Source organism: Perissodus microlepis, chromosome 18, assembly GCF_051167445.1.
Source record: "Perissodus microlepis isolate ML-2025 ecotype Zambia chromosome 18, ASM5116744v1, whole genome shotgun sequence".
NCBI lineage: Eukaryota > Metazoa > Chordata > Actinopteri > Cichliformes > Cichlidae > Perissodus > Perissodus microlepis.
In genome coordinates, this window is record NC_140478.1 from 25134710 (window position 1) to 25154166 (window position 19457).

The following is a 19457-nucleotide window of genomic DNA, read 5'->3' on the forward strand; positions in this document are numbered from 1 at the left end:
ATCTGGTTCTTGTGCACAGAGCAAACAGCTGCAGTCCGAAATGGTGAAGCAGGACGAGAGACTCACTGAAGAAGCACCTCAATATATTAATCATTTATTATTGTCACAAAGTACCCAGCAAACATAATATTTGCAGAGGATAAACTTAATTATTTTTCACTGCTTAATATTTTACTGAGAAAGCTTGTGCAGTGTGAAATGAGCTGCACAAACACACTGTATATGTAGGGGAAACAGATGATGTTCTTCTAGCCTTGTATTAACTAATCACATTACATAACTCCACATCAATGCAAATTAAAGGTAGATTGTGATGCATTCACTGTGAGGAGCTCTGCTCCTTCTTCTTACCTTAATGAAAGCGTAGCCGGCTCCGTTGTCTGTGATGGTGAGGCCCAGAGCATCTTCCGATTTATAGACTTCTACCTCTTTTTTTAACCCTCTAACGTGGGCGAAGATAAAATCCTCGAGGCCGATCTGCCCCCCCAACAGCTTATCCATGTCTATCTTGTGTGTGTTGAGAGTGCAGAAGAGGATCTGTAGACAGAAAAGAAGCAGGAACATCATTAATATGTCACATGTGAGATGAGGTCCATCCAAGAAATATGAGGGAAGAAATCAAGTGTGAGGGAAACACGTAGAACAGTCTGCATCTCGTATAATTAAAAATTATTTGAAAAAATTATTTCTGTTTTTAATCACAGCATGAAAATTGAGCTGAACTCCAAAATAAAAGTCGCTGGAGTGTAGATGACTGAGCTCTGTGTCACTGTGCTAAATGCAGAAGTCATCAGGGAGCTCTGTGTTTATAGCAGCTGCTAAGTTATGCGGTTATGCCCTCTGCCACCCCACGGTGTAATCGGTGATAGTCCGAGCTGCATTTTAAATCGTGTTTGAAGCAAATGGGGGAAATGACCTTTACTCCTGTGTAGCTTCACACCTCACCAGGACAGAAAGAAGGGCAACACGATCACCAGAAACATGATAGACCAGAAGGAGCCTGATTTAACTCCTCTTTAGACAGAAGCTGGACAGTGAGACCCAGGAGGAAGAGTCCAGTGCTTGTGAATCATTTATCCTGCTCTGACTCACCTACACAGACATTTAAGCTGGAACTAAGTTCTGCTTTTATCCAGATTTATTACCAGCGCTCATATTAAAGTGATGTATCATTCTTTGACTGCGGGATCAGCTTTGCAAGAGAAAATGATCCAGGATTCAGAGGATGACTTGCAGATCGGGAATGTTTCATACAGATTTATCTGCAGGATGACCTTTGTGCACCAATCAGTCACTGGCAGTGAGGCTGACCTTGTTTGGGCCTCTTTGTCCTCCTGTGTACCGACAAGTGCTATTCACACACGCATTGGCTGACGCGGCCTCTTTTGGTTGCCTTGGGTTACCAGACTATAAAAGAATTTGATTATAATGGAGGGAGGCCAGTGGAGGAGAAGGCAGAGAGAAAAAGTAGAAGTACAGGAGAAAGGGAGGCGATGGGTGTACTGTAGCTTAATTGACAGCTATTTTTTTTTTTAAACCCCCCCACCCCACGCAGGCCAGGGTGTTACCCCCGCATGGGTGGGAGGACTGGCAGCAAACGCCTACGCCCGATTACCGAGGCTGCCGCCTGCATTAAGCTGCTTCTGTTAGAGGCAGGCAGCTCTCAGCACTCCTCTCCTCCTGCTGGGCCGCCTGCTGACGCTGCGAGTGTCGCTACTTTGCGATGAGCAGCGTCACGCACTCACGCACAGCCTCTACTCTGACGCCCTGACTCACAAGAACAGATACTACACCTCCCACGGCCTTTGCCACGCTCACCAAAGCCCTGATAACCACATGGAAAAAGGGCAAGTCAAAAGAGAGGCACTGCAATCTGCTCAGCATCATCCAAGACAAAGTTAGTCATGTGTCCTTAACAAGAGGATTAAAAACTCACCGAATCAGATTTAAGTTACAATTTAGAGACAAAACGGTGTCGCAGATCAATTCTTTGTGGTAATATAATGCAGGTAGTTTGTGTAGCTTAAGAAAACATTTCAGTTGATATACGATAACATACGATATACTCGTCTTCTCTACTGATTTTTCCTTTTAAATAAATTATCTGCACTCAAAAGTCTAAATTGTTGACATTCCGATAAAGATAAAGAGTAACAAATATATACATATACCTACCACGGGCATTTTCAATCAACGTCTGCATAAAATCACACAGAAGCTGAAAAGTCAAACTACTCATACATATTTAAAACCCTGAACCATTGACATCTGTATCTAGTTTGTATCTTTTCTTTTTTTTTTTTAACAATCATTAAGCTATAATTTTTGTTTAAAAAAAAACAAAACAAAAGCTACTCTTGTAGAGTCCAGGAATAAAAGCATGGAAATATGCATAATAAAACCACTTTAATATAGATGGAAACAGACGTGTGACTAACCGGCTATTAACAGAGAAAGAGAGCAGCTGAAATAAGAAAATAACAATTTCCACCTTTTGTTCTCCACATCTAGACTGTATGAATCAGATCTATTATCCTCGCTTTTAAAAATATATATAGAAGGTAAGTCTAGAAAAATAGAGCCCCTAATTGCACCTGCCTCTGAAGTATACCCCGGCATTGAAGCAGTATTGACTCAAAGCTTAGGAAACCTGTTTCTTTGGCAACTGAACCGCTGCCAATTTACAGCCTCTTCAGCTAGCCTCGTCTTTTAATGGCAGAGCCGAGGGTCAGAAAGATTACAGAGGAAGCATCAAGCTCAAAGTGGGATCTCACTCATACGTAACGCCTTCATAAGCTGCTGTGTTTTTTTACACTTTCCATCTTCTGCTGTTACTTTTTTGCATTTTTAGGGCTTAACTGGGAATGCTGAGCTAAGCTCTGTGTATTGTGGTGTGGCTGTTTTCCAGCAGGAAACCACATCCATCAGCATTTACGCCTGTGTAATCATTTACCTAACTGCGGATGTGAGACTCTTCAGGATGAAGACTGGAAAGGTGGTGCAGAAAAAGCATAGTTTATTATGAAAAGCCTGTTTTTAATTAACTGAAACATGATCTTTCTGATCCCGGCTGACAAACAATCCAGCCCTGATCGTGTGGTCCAGAGTGGAGAAGACAGATGGGTCATTCTGAGTCAAATCAGCACTGGTTTTTTGCTCAACTGCCTCAGATTAGCATAAAAATATTATGCTACAAAGTCTGAACATATCTATTGAGTGTGGGAAATCTTAGCTTCATATATTCAATTGTTTTCAACATATATTTGGATTAATGGTCTTTGGATCCCCCATCACAACACTTTACTGGGGGATACTTTAGGCTGGACACCATCACACATTTTGGATATCTTACAAGCAAACACCAAATCTTTCCAGAAAAGTCAAATTGAAGATGTTTTTTTTAAATACCACAATGAACTTGAATGAAAATACTTCGACTACTTCTACCATCTTTAAACTAGTTCTTTCTACAGGTCTTCAATTTCCAAGTAAATTCAAGTTCTCAGGATTCGATGTTGAACTTCAGCTACTCTTTCTTTTCAGATTGCTGAAGTCTATTTAAGTTTTGGATGACATACCTTGAGTAGTTCTATAGATAAAGTGATTTGAAAAAATAAAATAAAATAAATAACTTCTGAGAAAACGCTGGAAAAACCACCAAAGTCTCCACAGAATTATTATTATTATTAGCAAACTAATAAGTATGGAAAGCTAACATTTGGTATCATCACTTATTTTTTTTGTTGTCCCAATTCACAACATCAGTTGTTTATTTTACCTGCATATGTCACATTAATTGAACTTATTTTCACTCTTGCTGTCCACGTCCCAACAGTCGGGCCAACCTCACAATATTAGACCTGCTTTTTACAGTAATCTGATCCCTGATGTTTTGCCTCACAGATATTACTTTAAATACACTGGCCTCATAATTTAAATATAACCATCCACCACTTTAACACCACATACATGACAGAAAATAAAGAAAAGCAGGATAGGTCCCACCTTAAAAGCATATGCTGACTAGAATACTTAAACTGGCATTAGTTCATGGGGATGGACGGGTAACGTAGGTTTATTTTAATGTAAACAAATAGATGTAAATGCTCTTTTAAGGAACATTTCATTTGCAAAACAGATGAGCAGCCTTGGCTATCTTAAACACTGCCTTTATTTGATAGAGAAGGACAGGAAAGTGGGGGAGGAAGATGTGCAGCAAAGAGTTTGGACTCAAACTCAGCCTTGGGGAATACGATCACCTGCTCAAGCAGAGTTAAACTGGTGCCCAGCTTGAAATGGCTTTTAAAGAAATTCTTCTATTCATATTCACATCTGTGTAGCAATGCTAACATCACCTGACTGGGAGTATTAGTACATTCTACTGAAAACCGTCAGGTTACTGTGACCGAACTGCAGCTTCCACATTTATAAAACCATCTTAGTGTGCCACTTTGGAGCGTCCAGCTTTCAGTCAACACATCTGACAGCCCTGCTCTGGACTGAAAACAGATTCGATTTTTATACAGTGTGAAAATGCACTGAAAATAAGTCATGTTTACCTCCCAGGTTAAAGATTAACTTTGAGGAAGACGGTTCATTGATGTTGAAACACATTCTTAGCTTGATGTGAAACCTGGACAGTAAGTTTCCATTTAAGTGTCTCTAATTTCCTGAGAATAAGCTGTATTCGTTGAAATTAAGCCAAGTTTAGCTGGTTTATTGGTGAAGAATAATTGATGAGAAACAGTCCACAGATATCTGGATGTGGTTTTTTTGTTTTGTTTTTTTAAAATCCACTGCGTCAGAGAGCTCACGACCTACAGACTCGTTATAGCTGTGAAAGGCTGTTAAACAACCTGAGGTTAAACTCTCCTCTGGTGCACCACCACACCCATCATAGATGATAACGAAAACTAGTTTTCTTTTCACCCGTGGCTGTTTTTGTCTCCACGCGGTTCCTCCAGAGAGGCTGATGGAAAAACGAAGTTGCCGTGACAACAACTCCACCACAGCCGGTAAACAACCACTTAAATCGCTTAAAAACAAGCTGTGGTCCAGTGAAGAGTGAGCACACACCTGGGGTCTGTTTCTGCAGCTTCGCACTCCTCGTTAGCTCGTTTCTTGCGGGCATGCGATGAGCACACAGACAGAGTTCCTGCTAATTTGCTTATCACATGTGTAATGAACCACAATTACCAGTAAGCTCATGTTCCCTGGAATTGTGTTGCAGGATCATTTAAATGCATGTTATTAGAAAGCCAAACAGCAAAGCTGGGGGTGTTTAACTTGGCCAGGTCGCTCTTATAATACTGATCCCACTGTGACGTCCCGATAACAGTTTCAGCTCAAGAGGATCGATCGTTATGAAGGTTAAAAAATAAACTTTGGGGAAATAACCCACCAGCAGTGAATAAGTTACCCGAATAAAAAAAAAAAACAAAGCCTTAAATTAATCCCTGCTGAAAAGACTTTGCTAAATAATGATCATTATAATCTTCATAAAAACAAGTGGCAGATCTGATGGCCAGGATCCAAGTGGCCAACTACTGTATAAATATTGTACTTTCACAATGTACTTACAAGGATCAGATGTGAGGCGAAGAGTGTATTTGTGTGGCGTCTAATGCCAAGATTGGTCCCAATAAATCCAACCTAAATCTTGGCATTGATCATAAACTGCACTGTGTTGGCACATTTCTTCTTGTGAGACTCACCTGTGTTGATTTCTATAAACTAAAGCTAATCAAACAATATAAATTATTATTACTATTGCAGTCGGACGACCGCTGGCCACTTTCTGACGTTAAAAACCTCTGGTTGCCTAGGTAACCCACTAGTGCATTTACTATAAGTCAATCAACAGCATACTGCGCCCTCATTGGCAGCTCAAAGTCGTTGAATCTCATTCGCTTTCTGTGCGCTCTCTTGCTTTATCAGCAAACATCTTCATAGTAACTTGGTGCAGAGATAAGAGGGCAACACATGCAAAACTGCTGCTTGCTTACCAGACAGTTCTTTGGAAAACCGCGCGAGCATTCCTGGTAAATGCCTCAGACCTCCAGACAGTAAAAGGGTCTGAATCGATAAGTAATAGAGATTCTTAAAAAAACAACAACAACAAAAACAACATATTTTTGTGCACTTTTCCTGTCTTCTGCAACAAGTTTAAAACAATGTTATTGTTCTATAAGCCTCAATATTAACTATTTGAACAAGCTGACCTTATAATAAACTTGTAACTAAGCCCACATTTGGATTCTTTACCCACAGACCTTTAAAAATAAGCCCCAAACTGTCTGGCACTCACATAAACACAAATTTACTGTAATTGATCCGATCCTCCCGTGACTTAGTGACAGAACTCCGATACTGGTAAATTGTATTTGTGGCCTTTCCTTTCTGGGGTTAGACTTTATTAGTACAGCAGCTCTATCCAGTCTTTAGTGACCAAAACACTTTAAGCACACGTCACTTTTTGATTCTGCTTTGTTTACGTTTTATTCACTCTTTCATTCAAGTAGTAGTTTGTAGGGCTGGGCTATATCATACCGTTCACGGTAATACTGGTGTAATGTTTGGCAACGATAGGAAAATGAAACATCGCGATAGAATATGGGTAAAACGCGCATGCGCAGTGTCTTTGTTTACATACGCACATGGCAGCGACGCAGAATGAGAAGAGCGAAAGTGGATCGTTAAATGAAACGGATGAACCAGAATTGGTTTGTAAAAATGCTGCAACTTCAGTGGTGTGGAACTGGTTTGGCTTTCATCCGTCAGATACACAACAAAGCACTACTTTTGGTAGAGCATGCTAGCGGGCCGTCGTTATTACCGTGTTTTTTGGAAAATACGGCACACTTAAAATCAATCCTTTGATTTTTCTGAAAATCGACAGTGCCCCTTATAATCCCGTGTGCCTTATGTATGAATTCTGGTTGTGTTTACTGACCTCGAAACGATTTTATGTGGTACATGACGCTCGAAAATCTGTCAAATGTTTCAGTACGATTTTGCTAAGCTACAAACCCGCACCGCTTGATGGATTGTCAGAGCATTACGGCTACCGTAGGCAGGAGCCTCGCGGAGTGATACGTACTGTGCTTCAACATAATATTACCGTATTGTGTGTGTATAACCTCTTTTTAAGTTTTGTGGATATTATACATGGTTATGCTGAGGATATGTGGGCCAATTTCCACTGGAAATGCCTTTTGGTTAAACTGTCAGCAAGGAATTTGCATTTGCACCGTTAATTTTTTATATAACTTTAATGCACTTTAAAAAGCTGCTTGTTTAAGTGAAAATACATTGATGTTTTTTGTTTGTTTTTTTTGCACTAATAAAGTTGTGGAGTTGTAAAGTATTTTGTCTAGTGTTGATTATATCGTCAGTTATATCGTTATCGCAAATTTTCAAATTTATATTGTGATAAATATTTTTGGTCATATCGCCCTGCTCTAGTAGTTTGTCAGTAAAGCTCATCTTATCTCATCTTATGCAAGCCGTGTTGTTTTTCAGCCCATATTTTTGTTTATTCTCCTCACATGATTTACAGTTTGATCATCTCAGAATAATCTGTCATTCAGCTGCCAGTAAACTGGAAAAATGCAAGGTGGTACTGGAGGAAAACAGGAGCAAAGTAAGGAAAGCAAATCTATTTAGTTTAGCTCTGATAAAGTCAAAATTAAAAGAAAATAATCACTGACTTATTGAACTGATAACCACGTTCGTGTGACTACTCAGCCTGACTGATAATGCCAGGGTAAGTGAACACAGATAAAGAAAAGATAACCTGGCTATGTTGAGCTTGCTTCATAGTAAAGGGTCTGCGATCACCCTATTTATAGCATTGAGTGGCAGAAATAAGCTAAAGATTTTAGATAAGAGTTAAAAAAAAAATGCACTGATAGGGAAACATGTTCATTTCAAAAAGCACTCATTCCTCATTTCCTGTATGGAGGAGTATGCATGCAGGTTTGGTTGGTTTGCACACTGTTGAGGTAACAAGTCTGCATTATTTCTTACTATTCGATTAAAAAAAGAAAAGAAAAAGAAGAAGCCTTTTATGCATGAATAAAAGACCTACTAAGCCTTCTAATCCATGTCATTTTAATATGGGACAAACAGTCTACAACTGGGCAACCTGAACCGCTGTTTATCCTGACTTGGCTTGTTTTTTACGACCTCCAGGAAGTGAGTGCTGGAGCCTAGCTAACACAAACAACAGACTCAGGCTCTATTAAACCTAATCCCCCTACTACACCACCAATTCCCTCCACCAGCAGCACCAGATTAAGAAATATCTGGCTGTGAACTACCTGGAGGAAAACAAAAACAACAAGGCATACGTCCATTTCGCACGACTGTAGCCCAGATATTCAAACTACAGGCAAATGGCTGAGTGCTTTCTGCTCATCAGGTGGAAAAGAAGCAACGTCACAGGGCCACACCTGAGGCTGTAACACACTGCAGGTGTAAGTCCAATAAACAGACTTTGACCTGAGCTGAACGAGCACATCAAGATTGTAATATCATATTGGTGTATCATTTGTGGCTCATAACACGCACGCACACTTATCTTAGTCATCATAAAGTGTTTGCTTTAGTATGTGTTTAGCCATTTTTTATTTTGATTCCAGTTTGTTTTTTAATCTTCCTCTGCTCTTTGCTTTCTAGATCAAGTTACTGATTCTCGGCTTTAGTGTGAGATAAAAAAGTAACAAAGTTATTCCTCAGACATGCATGTGAATGTGACTTGGACAATATGACTTCGTTCAGCAAAAGCCATAGATGAAAGCTCAGTGAATGCCTGTCACCTGACCCACTCAGAATCAGCTGTACAACGACCAAACTGCACAAGTTTCATGTCTGCGATGCAGAGGAACAGAAACAAGCAGTGGTACCCTTAACATGTCATCCTGTTTCTGATAATTTACCAGAGAAAACACCAATTAGGGTACTAGAGGTATGTGACGAAATTGCCACTTATTTTTATTTACCACTGAGAGAACATATAGATGTCTCATTACGTTTAGATCTTTGATCTGGTACTCTAGTTCCAATTAAATTGAACTCTGGTTAATTTTCCCTCTTGGTGCGGTTTGTTCGTGTAGGTGTAAACACAGTTATCGCACTCAGGTTTGGACCAAGACAACCACACCGAGACCCTTTGGAGTGAGTGGTCTCGGTGCGGTCCCAAACGAACTCCAGAGTGGTTCATGTTTGGTGTGAACGTGATCCGATTCGAACTAAAATACCAGGTTTACGGTACAAGTTTGGGCTAAATATGTCCTGTATTGTTTGTACTCTGAATGTGGGAAGATGCTAAAGATATTAAAAAGTCTGCACGAGCCGTGAAAGGAACGTAAATTCTCCGTGTTGTCTAATAGTCCAGAACACGTCACCTTCTCCCTGAATTTACTTTTGTTGCTCCTGTCCCGGAATCATCTGGCCAATGAGCGGCCTGAACATCCTCACGTGGTTTGTAGTGACGCATTTTGGTTTGCTCATAGTCAACTTAGATTTTTCTCTGCGTGAAAACAAACCAAACCAGGAGAAAAATGCACAAGTTTACAAACTCATCAAAACGATTTTGGACCAGAGTAAACATAGGTGTGAAAACGGCATAAGAGTAGGGTGGGGCAGGTTTGAGATGTGTTTAAACTGTTTTCTTATCTTGGTTTATAGAGTCTGTACTGTGGTAAAAATTAGGGGTGCAACGATACTCGTATCGATATTGAACCGTTCGATACAGTGCTTTCGGTTCGGTATGCATATGTATCGAACAATACAAAATTTTTAATTTATTTTATCAACTTTTCTTCTGACGATGCTGTCTGTGTTGAGCGCTCAGTGGATCTGCGTTCGACTACTCCGCCTAGGCTGCACTGTCGAGCGCAGATTCACTGAGCGCAGGGCAAGCTAGCAAGACAGAAGCTAAGCTCGTTGCAACAGGGCTAATTGAACCTCCCCCACCCTCATTCAGATCTGGCGTTTGGAACTATTTTGGTCTTCATGTGAAGTATGACCCTGAAGGTAAGCGCATCATGGACAAAAGTAAAACAGTATGTCGGATGTGCCACGCAATGCTCAATTACATGGTGGGAACTACTGCGTTAGCGCAGTTTGTTTGTTAACGTGTTGACACCGTCCAGCCCCACGCACGGGGCGATCCGCTGTAGCTCGTTAACGGAGATTTGCCGTTAACGTCATTTCAAATTAACTCTGACAGCACTAGTGGGAACACAATGAATATGACTGCACATTTACGCCGAAATCATCCTAGTGCAAAGACAAGTGGAAGCAGACAAAAACAACAAGCACGCATGCTACAAACTTTACCCGAGTCATTTAGACAGCCGTTAGCACATGATTCTCCTTATGGGGACCTGATATGTTTAATATGCTGCCCAGAAGAAGGGTACAGTATAGCTTTTATTTTGGAAAGAGCCATTTCTCTGTAATAAACTCTCTTTTCCAAAGATGAGTGATTTCTCGATCAGATAAATTTATTATTTTATCCCTTTGTTTCAGCAACATTAAATTTAAAAACTGTACCTTTGAGTTAAAATATATATTTATAATTTTAATAAATGACAAATTAAAAAAACATGAACATTTTTTTGTATCGAAAAAATATCGAACCGTGACACCAAAGTATCGAGCCGAACCGTGAATTTTGTGTATCGTTGCACCCCTAGTAAAAATATAATAAAAAAAGACTCTTGAAGAAAAATTTGAGATTCTATTTACTCAAGTTGTACAAAGTTGTGGTTTAGTTTAGTTTCAAGCAGTTTTACAAAAGCAAAAACAGATTTTTTTTTTTTTGCTTTTGATCACAATGTCATGAAAACAGGATATAAAACTGATTTTGTTGCAGGTTTTTAACAGAGTTTAAATCTGTTTTACAATCCTGAAAATTTCACGTGGCCATCTCCTGTATGTAACGATTCATGTGGGCTAAAAAATGACTGCAAATATTCAATATAAGTGTGATGGCAAAATTTTGCATGGCTTTGTAACATATAGTCAAGTTATTGTACAAGAGGGGGAGGAATCAGCTGATTTTGAGTGGGTCAGGTGGGAAACGCTGAATGATTTTCCATGAAATGACCCAGCTTCCAATTAAAAGCACAACAACAGAGGCTCAGAGTGAACTGAGACATGCCTTAATGCAACCGTTTCTTGGAAAGAAATGTGTAACCTATTATAGGCACAACAAGGAAGACAACACCACTGTTCATACTGTTCATGACATAATTTGTATCTGGTTGAGCCAAGATCTCATGTAACCTCACAGAGCGACTGGTTTACAAACAACCACAGTCTGTGCAGCTCCAAATAAATCAGCTTACATTATTTAGTCCTCCATAACTTCATTTACAAGGATGGTTGACTTTAAAGTATAAAAATATAGATTCGATTTAACAGTTTAGCCAAAACGTAACTGAATAAACATTAAAGAAAGAGAATAAAATGAATCGAACTAGCTGCACAGCTGTGACAACTCAAAAAACATTCTGATGTCCAAAAATTTGAGCAACACAATTACCCTAAAAATTACCTGAAAACATGACTTGACTCGCTCATATTTTAACCTTTAAAAATCAAACATGTAACTATTTAGTGGCTTATAAAAACATAAGACTACGCCTTTCAAAAAAGCAAAAAAAAAGTTATCTTGATATGAAATCCAAAGATCCAAAGGTCTTTATGACAGCTAAACCAGATGGCACATCCAATAACGGCTGATAGTGGGTTTTGAGTGCCAACTGCATTTGACAGTTTAGCAATACCTAAAATCTCACAGCCTCTTGATGTACTCTTCAGGAAATGCTCACATCTCTTAAAGCGACATGAAACAGCTCTTTCTGGCAGAGAAATACACCTCTGTGCCACTACCTTCAAGTACTTCCAGATAAAACTGGACTGAAAACTGCAAAATCATTTTATTTTTCCTCACAGAAAATGTTCATTCACTCAAAGCTCAAGCACAAAACTCTCCCGGTTAAATCATCAGTCCCAGTGATAAACAGCTCTATTACAATATTTTGGATTCTCTGGTCAAAAGTCACAGGTATAGGTTTGAGAGAGCTTTATTTTAGTGGAGAAAACCAGCCAAGCATTGCATACAGATCATTGTCAAAACTGAAAAATCTGTCATTTTAATTGCTAAAGGACCTGAGGGGCTTATTGTGAACTGTAACTCATGCAAAGCTACTCTAGCACCGTCCAGAAAATAAAATATCAAGCTAGCACAATAGGTCAACTTTAATTAAAGCTGAAGACTAAAACATAAAACCTGTTGGTTATATCATCCATTTGGGTGGGGTGACACCAAGCTCCGTTACATTTCAGAAAACAATTAAATAAAACTGGTCTTAGACTTCTCTAAGTGTCATCCCCTTTTGTAGATCTCCATCAGAGAACACTGACTAGCTGATATTGAACTGTAAAATGTCCTGTCTGCTGTGTGCTTTAAAAATGCATAAAATAAAATACTAAACATGGTATATAAATAAAATGTATTAAGGTTACGATCACACCGTATTCAGAGTGTACACTCCCAGATAAAAGATATCACTGTTAATTTAATAGAGAGCTAAACAAACGTGAAATAATACATGATTTTTTTTTTTTTTGTTAAATCTTGGAAACGTTGGAAAAAAAAATATCAGTTAGGCTTTAACTGTAATGGCCTTTTTTAAAAAAATCTTTGTTGAGGGGGAGATTTGTGGGTAATTTACAGTCGAAACACTTTGATGTCACAAGGAAAAAAATTAATGATAATTTGGGCAAATTAGTTGAATTAGGGCTTTTCTGAATTCCCCATAGATGTGAATGTGAGTATGGATGGTTGTCCTTTGCTCTGTGTTAGCCAGCGTGTACCGCGCCTATCACCCTATGGTAGCTGGGATAGGCTCCAGCAACACTGATAAGGATAAGCAGAAGAGAACGGATGGATGGATAATTCAGGCAAATGCAGCAAAATAAGATATTATACAGCAACCATACTGAATAATATTGTCTGACATTCTTACTTTGCTCCTGTAAAACAAAACTTTTTTTGGCTTTAAATTAGCATTACTGCTGTCTTTTGCTGATCCTGTTACCAGCCACGTTCAGACTGCAGTGCAACAAGGTTTGGTGGTGTTTACGGAAGGAGGCGGCCATGGGCAGAGCTGTTTCCCTGGGTCCTCTGGGACAATTTATCTGCTTAGATTTGAGGCTGTGCCCACTGAGCCGGACACGAGGGACTTCCTGTGGTAAAAACCGTGGAGTCCATGAAACATTATCACATCTAACTCCCTCGCTCTGTCTCCATTTAAATGTCACAGGTCTGATTGATAAGACATTTTGTAAATAAAAAGCCAGAAAAGAAATGTACTGGCTTTCTTTATATTCTTTTACAGTAAAAGAGAAATGGTTAATGAGTACCTAAAAACACTCATGGCTGCTATCAGTGTGAGATAATTGCTTAACGGCATAACTTAATATGTTGACATTTGAGTAATTTTTTTTCCTGTGCTACCTGCTAGGCAAGCATTGAGGCATTAGCAGGAAATAACTCTTTATCTCTCAGTGTGACAGCAATCTAAATAAACTAGCGTGAATGTGAATCTCTGGTGATCCCTGTAGTGCAGGTTTTCTCTCGTCACCCTTTACGTGGTCATAAAACAAGTTACAGAGGAGCAGGTTTGAGGCTGGTACTTAATAAGCGCAGTGAGAGTTCAGTCTCTGAACGTGCTGTGAGGCAGTTGCTGTAATGAGACAAGTTCAAACAGAGGCAGGAGATTCCTCACCGAGGGTCATTTATGAACGTGACGGGACAAATACCATTTAGACACAAAAACTGAGGGATTAAGATTAATTAAAGATAGTTTTATTCCATCAAGTCGGAGTTTCAGAGGAGCGGCACGCCATTATCAGGAGTATATCTACACATGACGTGATTCACTGTATACCAATGCTAATGAAACAAATTCCTTTCCAGTTACTGCGCGCCTGTTGAATGAGGTGGTTGTAATTGTTGTGTAACGTAATCTGTCTCGATACAGCTTCATGTCGCCATGCATCATCCTCTGAAGGAGGAAGGAGCGCGTTTCTGTCAGCGTGAATTTTACAGGATGTAAGGAAGAGGACTCCCTTACTGCATTTATTTATATTATATTATCTGTATAGCACCTTAGAGCACACCTTTCACTTTATTAAAAGCACTTTATCAAGCACTTTATTTAGCATTGCACTTTAAGCATGGATTTGCACACACAAGAAGTTTAAATATTTATTGACTATTTATTGGGAATTTTAAAATCAGTTGGTAGCCTTATTTCAGATCTGGCACAGCTGCTCCTCATCAAGGAATGTGGTGGTTGTCTGTCAGGAGAGAAGAATGGTGATTGAGATTGTGATTAAGGTTTACCAGTAAGGAAAACTAATGCAAATGTGTGTGTGAAATCTAGGGATAAAAGTGGTGCAAATAAGTGTTTGTAAGATAATGATTACTCACCTTTCTTGCCTGTGTCCTCTTCAAGGTGTTTGGGCAAATGTTTCCCCGGGGGTCCAGACACCATTTAAAGGTTCCGGGAGAGACCATTGGTAAAGAGTGTGGTGAATCTTGTTGTGCTTGGGTTTCTGGGTTTTTATAATATTGGGTTTGGTGTAACAGTAAAGTGTGAAATATTTATTAATATGTAAATGTGAAAATGTATTTATGTATTTATTTATTCTAATTGATATATTGTATACTGTGGTGGAAGGTTGGGATTTAAGAATTTACCTGAGAGTGGAATAATGGTTTAGTCTGTGACAGCTGAACATATTTAAGGCTGCCAGTTGTCATTAGAGGGTGGATTTTTGTGCTGTGAAGAAGCTTGACAAGTTGTTGTAAGGAGAGCTGTATAGCAAATAAATACTTTGTTCCACTACTCTTGCTTTGGTCCATCTCACTGTGTTTCCAGCCGCTAAGGGCCGCCTTGTTACAAGTGGTGTCAGAAGTGTGTCACTCATGCCACAGTGAGAAGATGATGACAAGAGGTGGAAGAAAGCCAGGCCAAGAGGAGCAGCCTGATGAAGGAGTTGGAGCTTCATCTGAGCTAGAGGCCATGGCAGCAACAAGCCCTGAGGACAAATTGGAGGAGTTGACAGGGTTGGTGAAATCTCTTATGCGGTCTCAAGCAGCCAGAGACCAAAAGTGGGAGAAGGATTTGTCATGTCAGGAGCAAAGGTGGAAAGGCATGCAGCATCAATTTCAGCAAATCCAGCTACAAGTTAACGCTGTAATTGATAAGCCTGATCCACCAGAGGCGCCAGCGCTCCCTACAACATCTGAAGAACAAGAACTTGGATTCAATGGTGAAGACATTCCAGTGGCCAGTGGGTCCAGGTCTTTAATTCAACCAAAACTTTTTCCTCTGTCAACAGAAGATGACATTGAACATTTTCTGACTATGTTTGAAAGAATGGCAAACGTGTGTCGATGGCCCAGAGATGAGTGGGCTATTCGTCTGGTTCCCCTGTTGACAGGTAAAGCCCGCACAGCCTACATTCTTATGGATTTAACAGACTCTGAGAATTATGATAAGGTGAAAGAGGCAATTCTGGCAAAATATGAGATCACTGCTGACACCTACAGACGCCGCTTCAGATCTCTGAAAGTTGAACCAGGTGAGACGCCACGTGAACTTTATGTAAGATTGAAAGACCTGTTTTCAAGATGGATTAAACCTGAAAAATCAACTGTAGAAGAAATATCTGAGCAGATAATTCTGGAGCAGTTTTTGAGAATGGTTAACCCAGAGCTGGAGATCTGGATACGTGAGCATGACCCGAAGACTGCAAAGGAAGCAGCTAGCCTCGCAGAGGTTTTCACTTCAGCCAGAAAAGGAAGCAAGAGCACCTACTTCAGCCGCGAGCCCCACTACGCCCAACCACGTAAGTCCATTGGGGGTGAACAGGGTTCTGGTCAAGTTCAGGCTAGAAATCTTTCTAGTTCTAGGCAGCTCCCTTCTCATAGACCTCACAATGTGAAGAAATCCTTTAATTCTTCAGTTCAGGATATTAAATGTTATCACTGTCATAACTTTGGCCATACACAACAATTTTGCCCTGTCCTTAAGTCAAAACCATCTCTTTTGTGTGCAGTTCCAAGACCAGCCACAGAGCTGGTAGGAAAGGCAGCTTGTACTGTCCCTGTTTTAATTAATGGGCGTAAAGAGGAAGCTTTGCTTGACTCTGGGTGCTTCCAAACTCTTGTACATTCTAGCATAATTTCAGGAGAAAAGCTAAGTGGGGTTGGGGCTACAATAAGTTGTGTGCATGGAGACGAACACAGGTACCCCACTGCTGAGGTTTACCTGACAGTGGGAGGTCAAACCTACTTGTTAGTGGTAGCTGTGGTTCCCAGTTTGCCATATTCAGTGATACTTGGTAATGACATCCCCACTCTTTTTGATCTAATACATCAGTCAGATTATGACCCTGAAGTGAGTGCTGAGAAAGACATTCAAGGCTTAGATGATGAATCTGGAAGCTCACTTCCTCTAGATATGACAGGTGAACCATTTAAACCCTGTCATGTAGTCACAAGAGCACAAAGTGCAAAGGAAATGATGCAAGAACTACCCTTTTTTGAGGAGTGTCTTGAAACGGAGCCAGGGAAGATTAGGAAGTCTAGGGCTCAGAAAAGAAGAGAAAAGTTCAAAGGCTCAGGGGAAAAAGGTACAGCATTGTTCCCTAAGCCAAATAACCAACTTGAGTTTGATGTTCCCTCAGATTTAGGTGCACTCCAAAGAAGCGACCCTACTCTAAAACCCTGGTTTGAGAAGGTAACAGAGGTAGAGGGGGCTAGTCGAGGTCAGGTAAGCTGTCTTGCAGACACTGTTTACTTGATTAAAGGAGGCATCTTGTACCAGAGAAAGGAGAAGTGCGAAGCTGTAGCACTCCCACAACAGTTCAGAAACAAAGTTATGGATTTGGGTCATTCAATTCCATGGGCAGGTCATATGGCTTTTCACAAAACACTGAATAGGATCAGCAGCCGTTTTGTTTGGCCAGGGATGTATGTCCAGGTTTCTGAGTTTTGCCGTTCCTGTGAAAAATGTCAGTTGATCTCAGGCAAAGGAGTAGCGCGAGCCCAGTTGCAACCACTGCCAATTATTGAAACACCATTTGAGAGGCTAGGCATGGATATTGTGGGCCCTTTAGAGAGGAGCTCCACAGGTCATCGCTACATATTAGTCATATGTGACTATGCAACACGGTTTCCTGAGGCCTTCCCACTCAGATCAATTAAAGCTCGTCACATTGCTAATTGTCTTCTGCAGCTTTTCTCTAGGGTAGGCATACCAAGAGAAATTCTGACGGATTGTGGAACAAACTTTCTATCCAAGTTGTTGCAGCAGGTTTATAAGCTTTTAGGGATAAAGGGACTTAAGACCACCCCGTATCACCCCCAAACGGACGGGCTAGTGGAGAGATACAACCAGACTCTCAAAAGTATGCTGCGCAAGTTTGTCTCCGACACAGGTGCTGACTGGGATCAATGGCTGCCATACCTTCTGTTTGCCTACCGGGAGGTCCCGCAGGTTTCCACTGGCTTCTCGCCTTTTGAACTTTTATACGGTCGCCAAGTGAGAGGCCCCCTGGATCTGCTTAAGGACTGCTGGGAGGAATCCAAAGCAGAGGGCGAAAACATCGCAGCCTACGTCATCACCATGAGAGAGAGGTTGGAGAAAATGGCATCATTGATGCAAGACAACATGAAAGCTGCACAAAAACATCAAAAGACTTGGTATGATCAGAAGGCCAGGGATAGGGTCTTCCTTCCAGGTCAGAAAGTACTGTTATTGCTTCCTACCAGCGATAACAAGTTGCTGACAAAATGGCATGGACCATACGAGATCGTCAGACAAGTGAGTAAAGTCACTTATGAGCTGAATATGCCAGAAAGAGTTAAAAAATATCAGACATTTCACGTGAACTTGTTGAAGGAATTCCACAGCCGACAAGAGCCGGTCTATCAGTTACTGGTGCGTTCAGTTAAGGATGAGGAGGTGACTGAGAAGTTCTTTCCAACTAACATTCAAGTTTGTGCTTCAGTTGACCTTTCTCATTTGTCTCCTACTGAGCAGGCTGATATAAAACCACTCATGGACCCACAGCTCTTTCGAGAAACACCAGGCTTCACATCACTGGTTCAGCACAAGATACGGGTGAAGGAGGATGCACCCGTTCGACAAAAGAGCTACAGAATTCCAGAACGGTTGGTGCCAGTGCTGCAGAAAGAAATAAAATTGATGTTGGACCTGGGAATCATTGAGGTGTCAAGTAGTGAGTGGTGCAGCCCGATTGTTTTGGTACCAAAGAAAGATGACACCCTGAGATTCTGTATTGATTTCAGATATTTGAATGCAGTATCCAAGTTTGATCCCTACCCAATGCCCAGGGTGGATGACCTGCTGGAGAGAGTTGGATCAGCAAGGTACATTACAACACTCGATCTGTGTAAAGGATACTGGCAAGTGGCTTTGGCACCAGAAGTGAAAGAGCTGACAGCCTTCAAAACTCCTTTTGGTATGTACCAATTTAAAGTCATGCCATTTGGGCTTCAAGGTGCACCAGCGACATTCCAACGATTAATGGACCATGTACTGAGAGATGTGTCAGCATTCTCTGCAGCATATCTGGATGACGTGGTGGTGTACAGCCAGTCCTGGGAAGAGCATGTAATTCACCTACAGAAGGTGCTACACTCCATCAGAATGGCTGGACTGACTATCAATCCCAAGAAGTGCTCCATAGCCAAGAGAGAAGTGGAGTACTTGGGCTTCGTGGTTGGCTCTGGGAAGATAAAGCCGCAGGTTGGAAAGATTGAAGCAATTCAGTCCTTCCCAGTTCCGACAACAAAAAGGAAGGTGAGAGGTTTTCTGGGTCTAGTAGGTTGGTACAGGAAATTCATACCTTCTTTTGCAGAGCGATCCACTGTACTGAATGACCTCACAAAAGGCTCAGCCCCCAACAAAGTGCGTTGGACAGGAGACTGTAAGCAAGCATTCAGAGACCTCAAGGAAGCAGTTTGCACACATCCAGTTCTACACAGTCCAGACTTCAACAAGCCATTCATCTTGCAAACTGATGCTTCAGGAGTTGGCCTTGGAGCTGTCCTTCAGCAAGAGGTGGATGGTGAAAGAAGGCCTGTGGTGTTTCTGAGTCGGAAACTACTCGACAGGGAGACAAGGTATTCGACGGTGGAGAAAGAGTGCTTGGCCATGAAATGGGCTATTGAGGCCTTGAGGTATTATCTTCTGGGACGTCACTTCACTCTGGAGACTGATCATCGTGCCCTCCAGTGGTTGAACCGCATGAGGGATGCGAATGCCCGCATTGCAGGATGGTACCTGTCTCTGCAGCCTTATGACTTTACGGTCCAGTATAGGCCGGGGAAGTCAAATGTG

General features: G+C 40.9%; 1 protein-coding gene across 1 annotated transcript in view; it reads right to left on the reverse strand.

The window, feature by feature from the left end:
- The window catches only part of gipc2 (GIPC PDZ domain containing family, member 2), a 30916-nt gene that overhangs the window by 7051 nt on the left and 4408 nt on the right, over positions 1-19457 (reverse strand). Inside the window, exon 2 of the mRNA XM_084911904.1 lies at positions 352-537. Coding sequence (XP_084768030.1) covers positions 352-537 — 186 coding nt within the window. The remainder of the gene's footprint in view (positions 1-351; positions 538-19457) is intronic.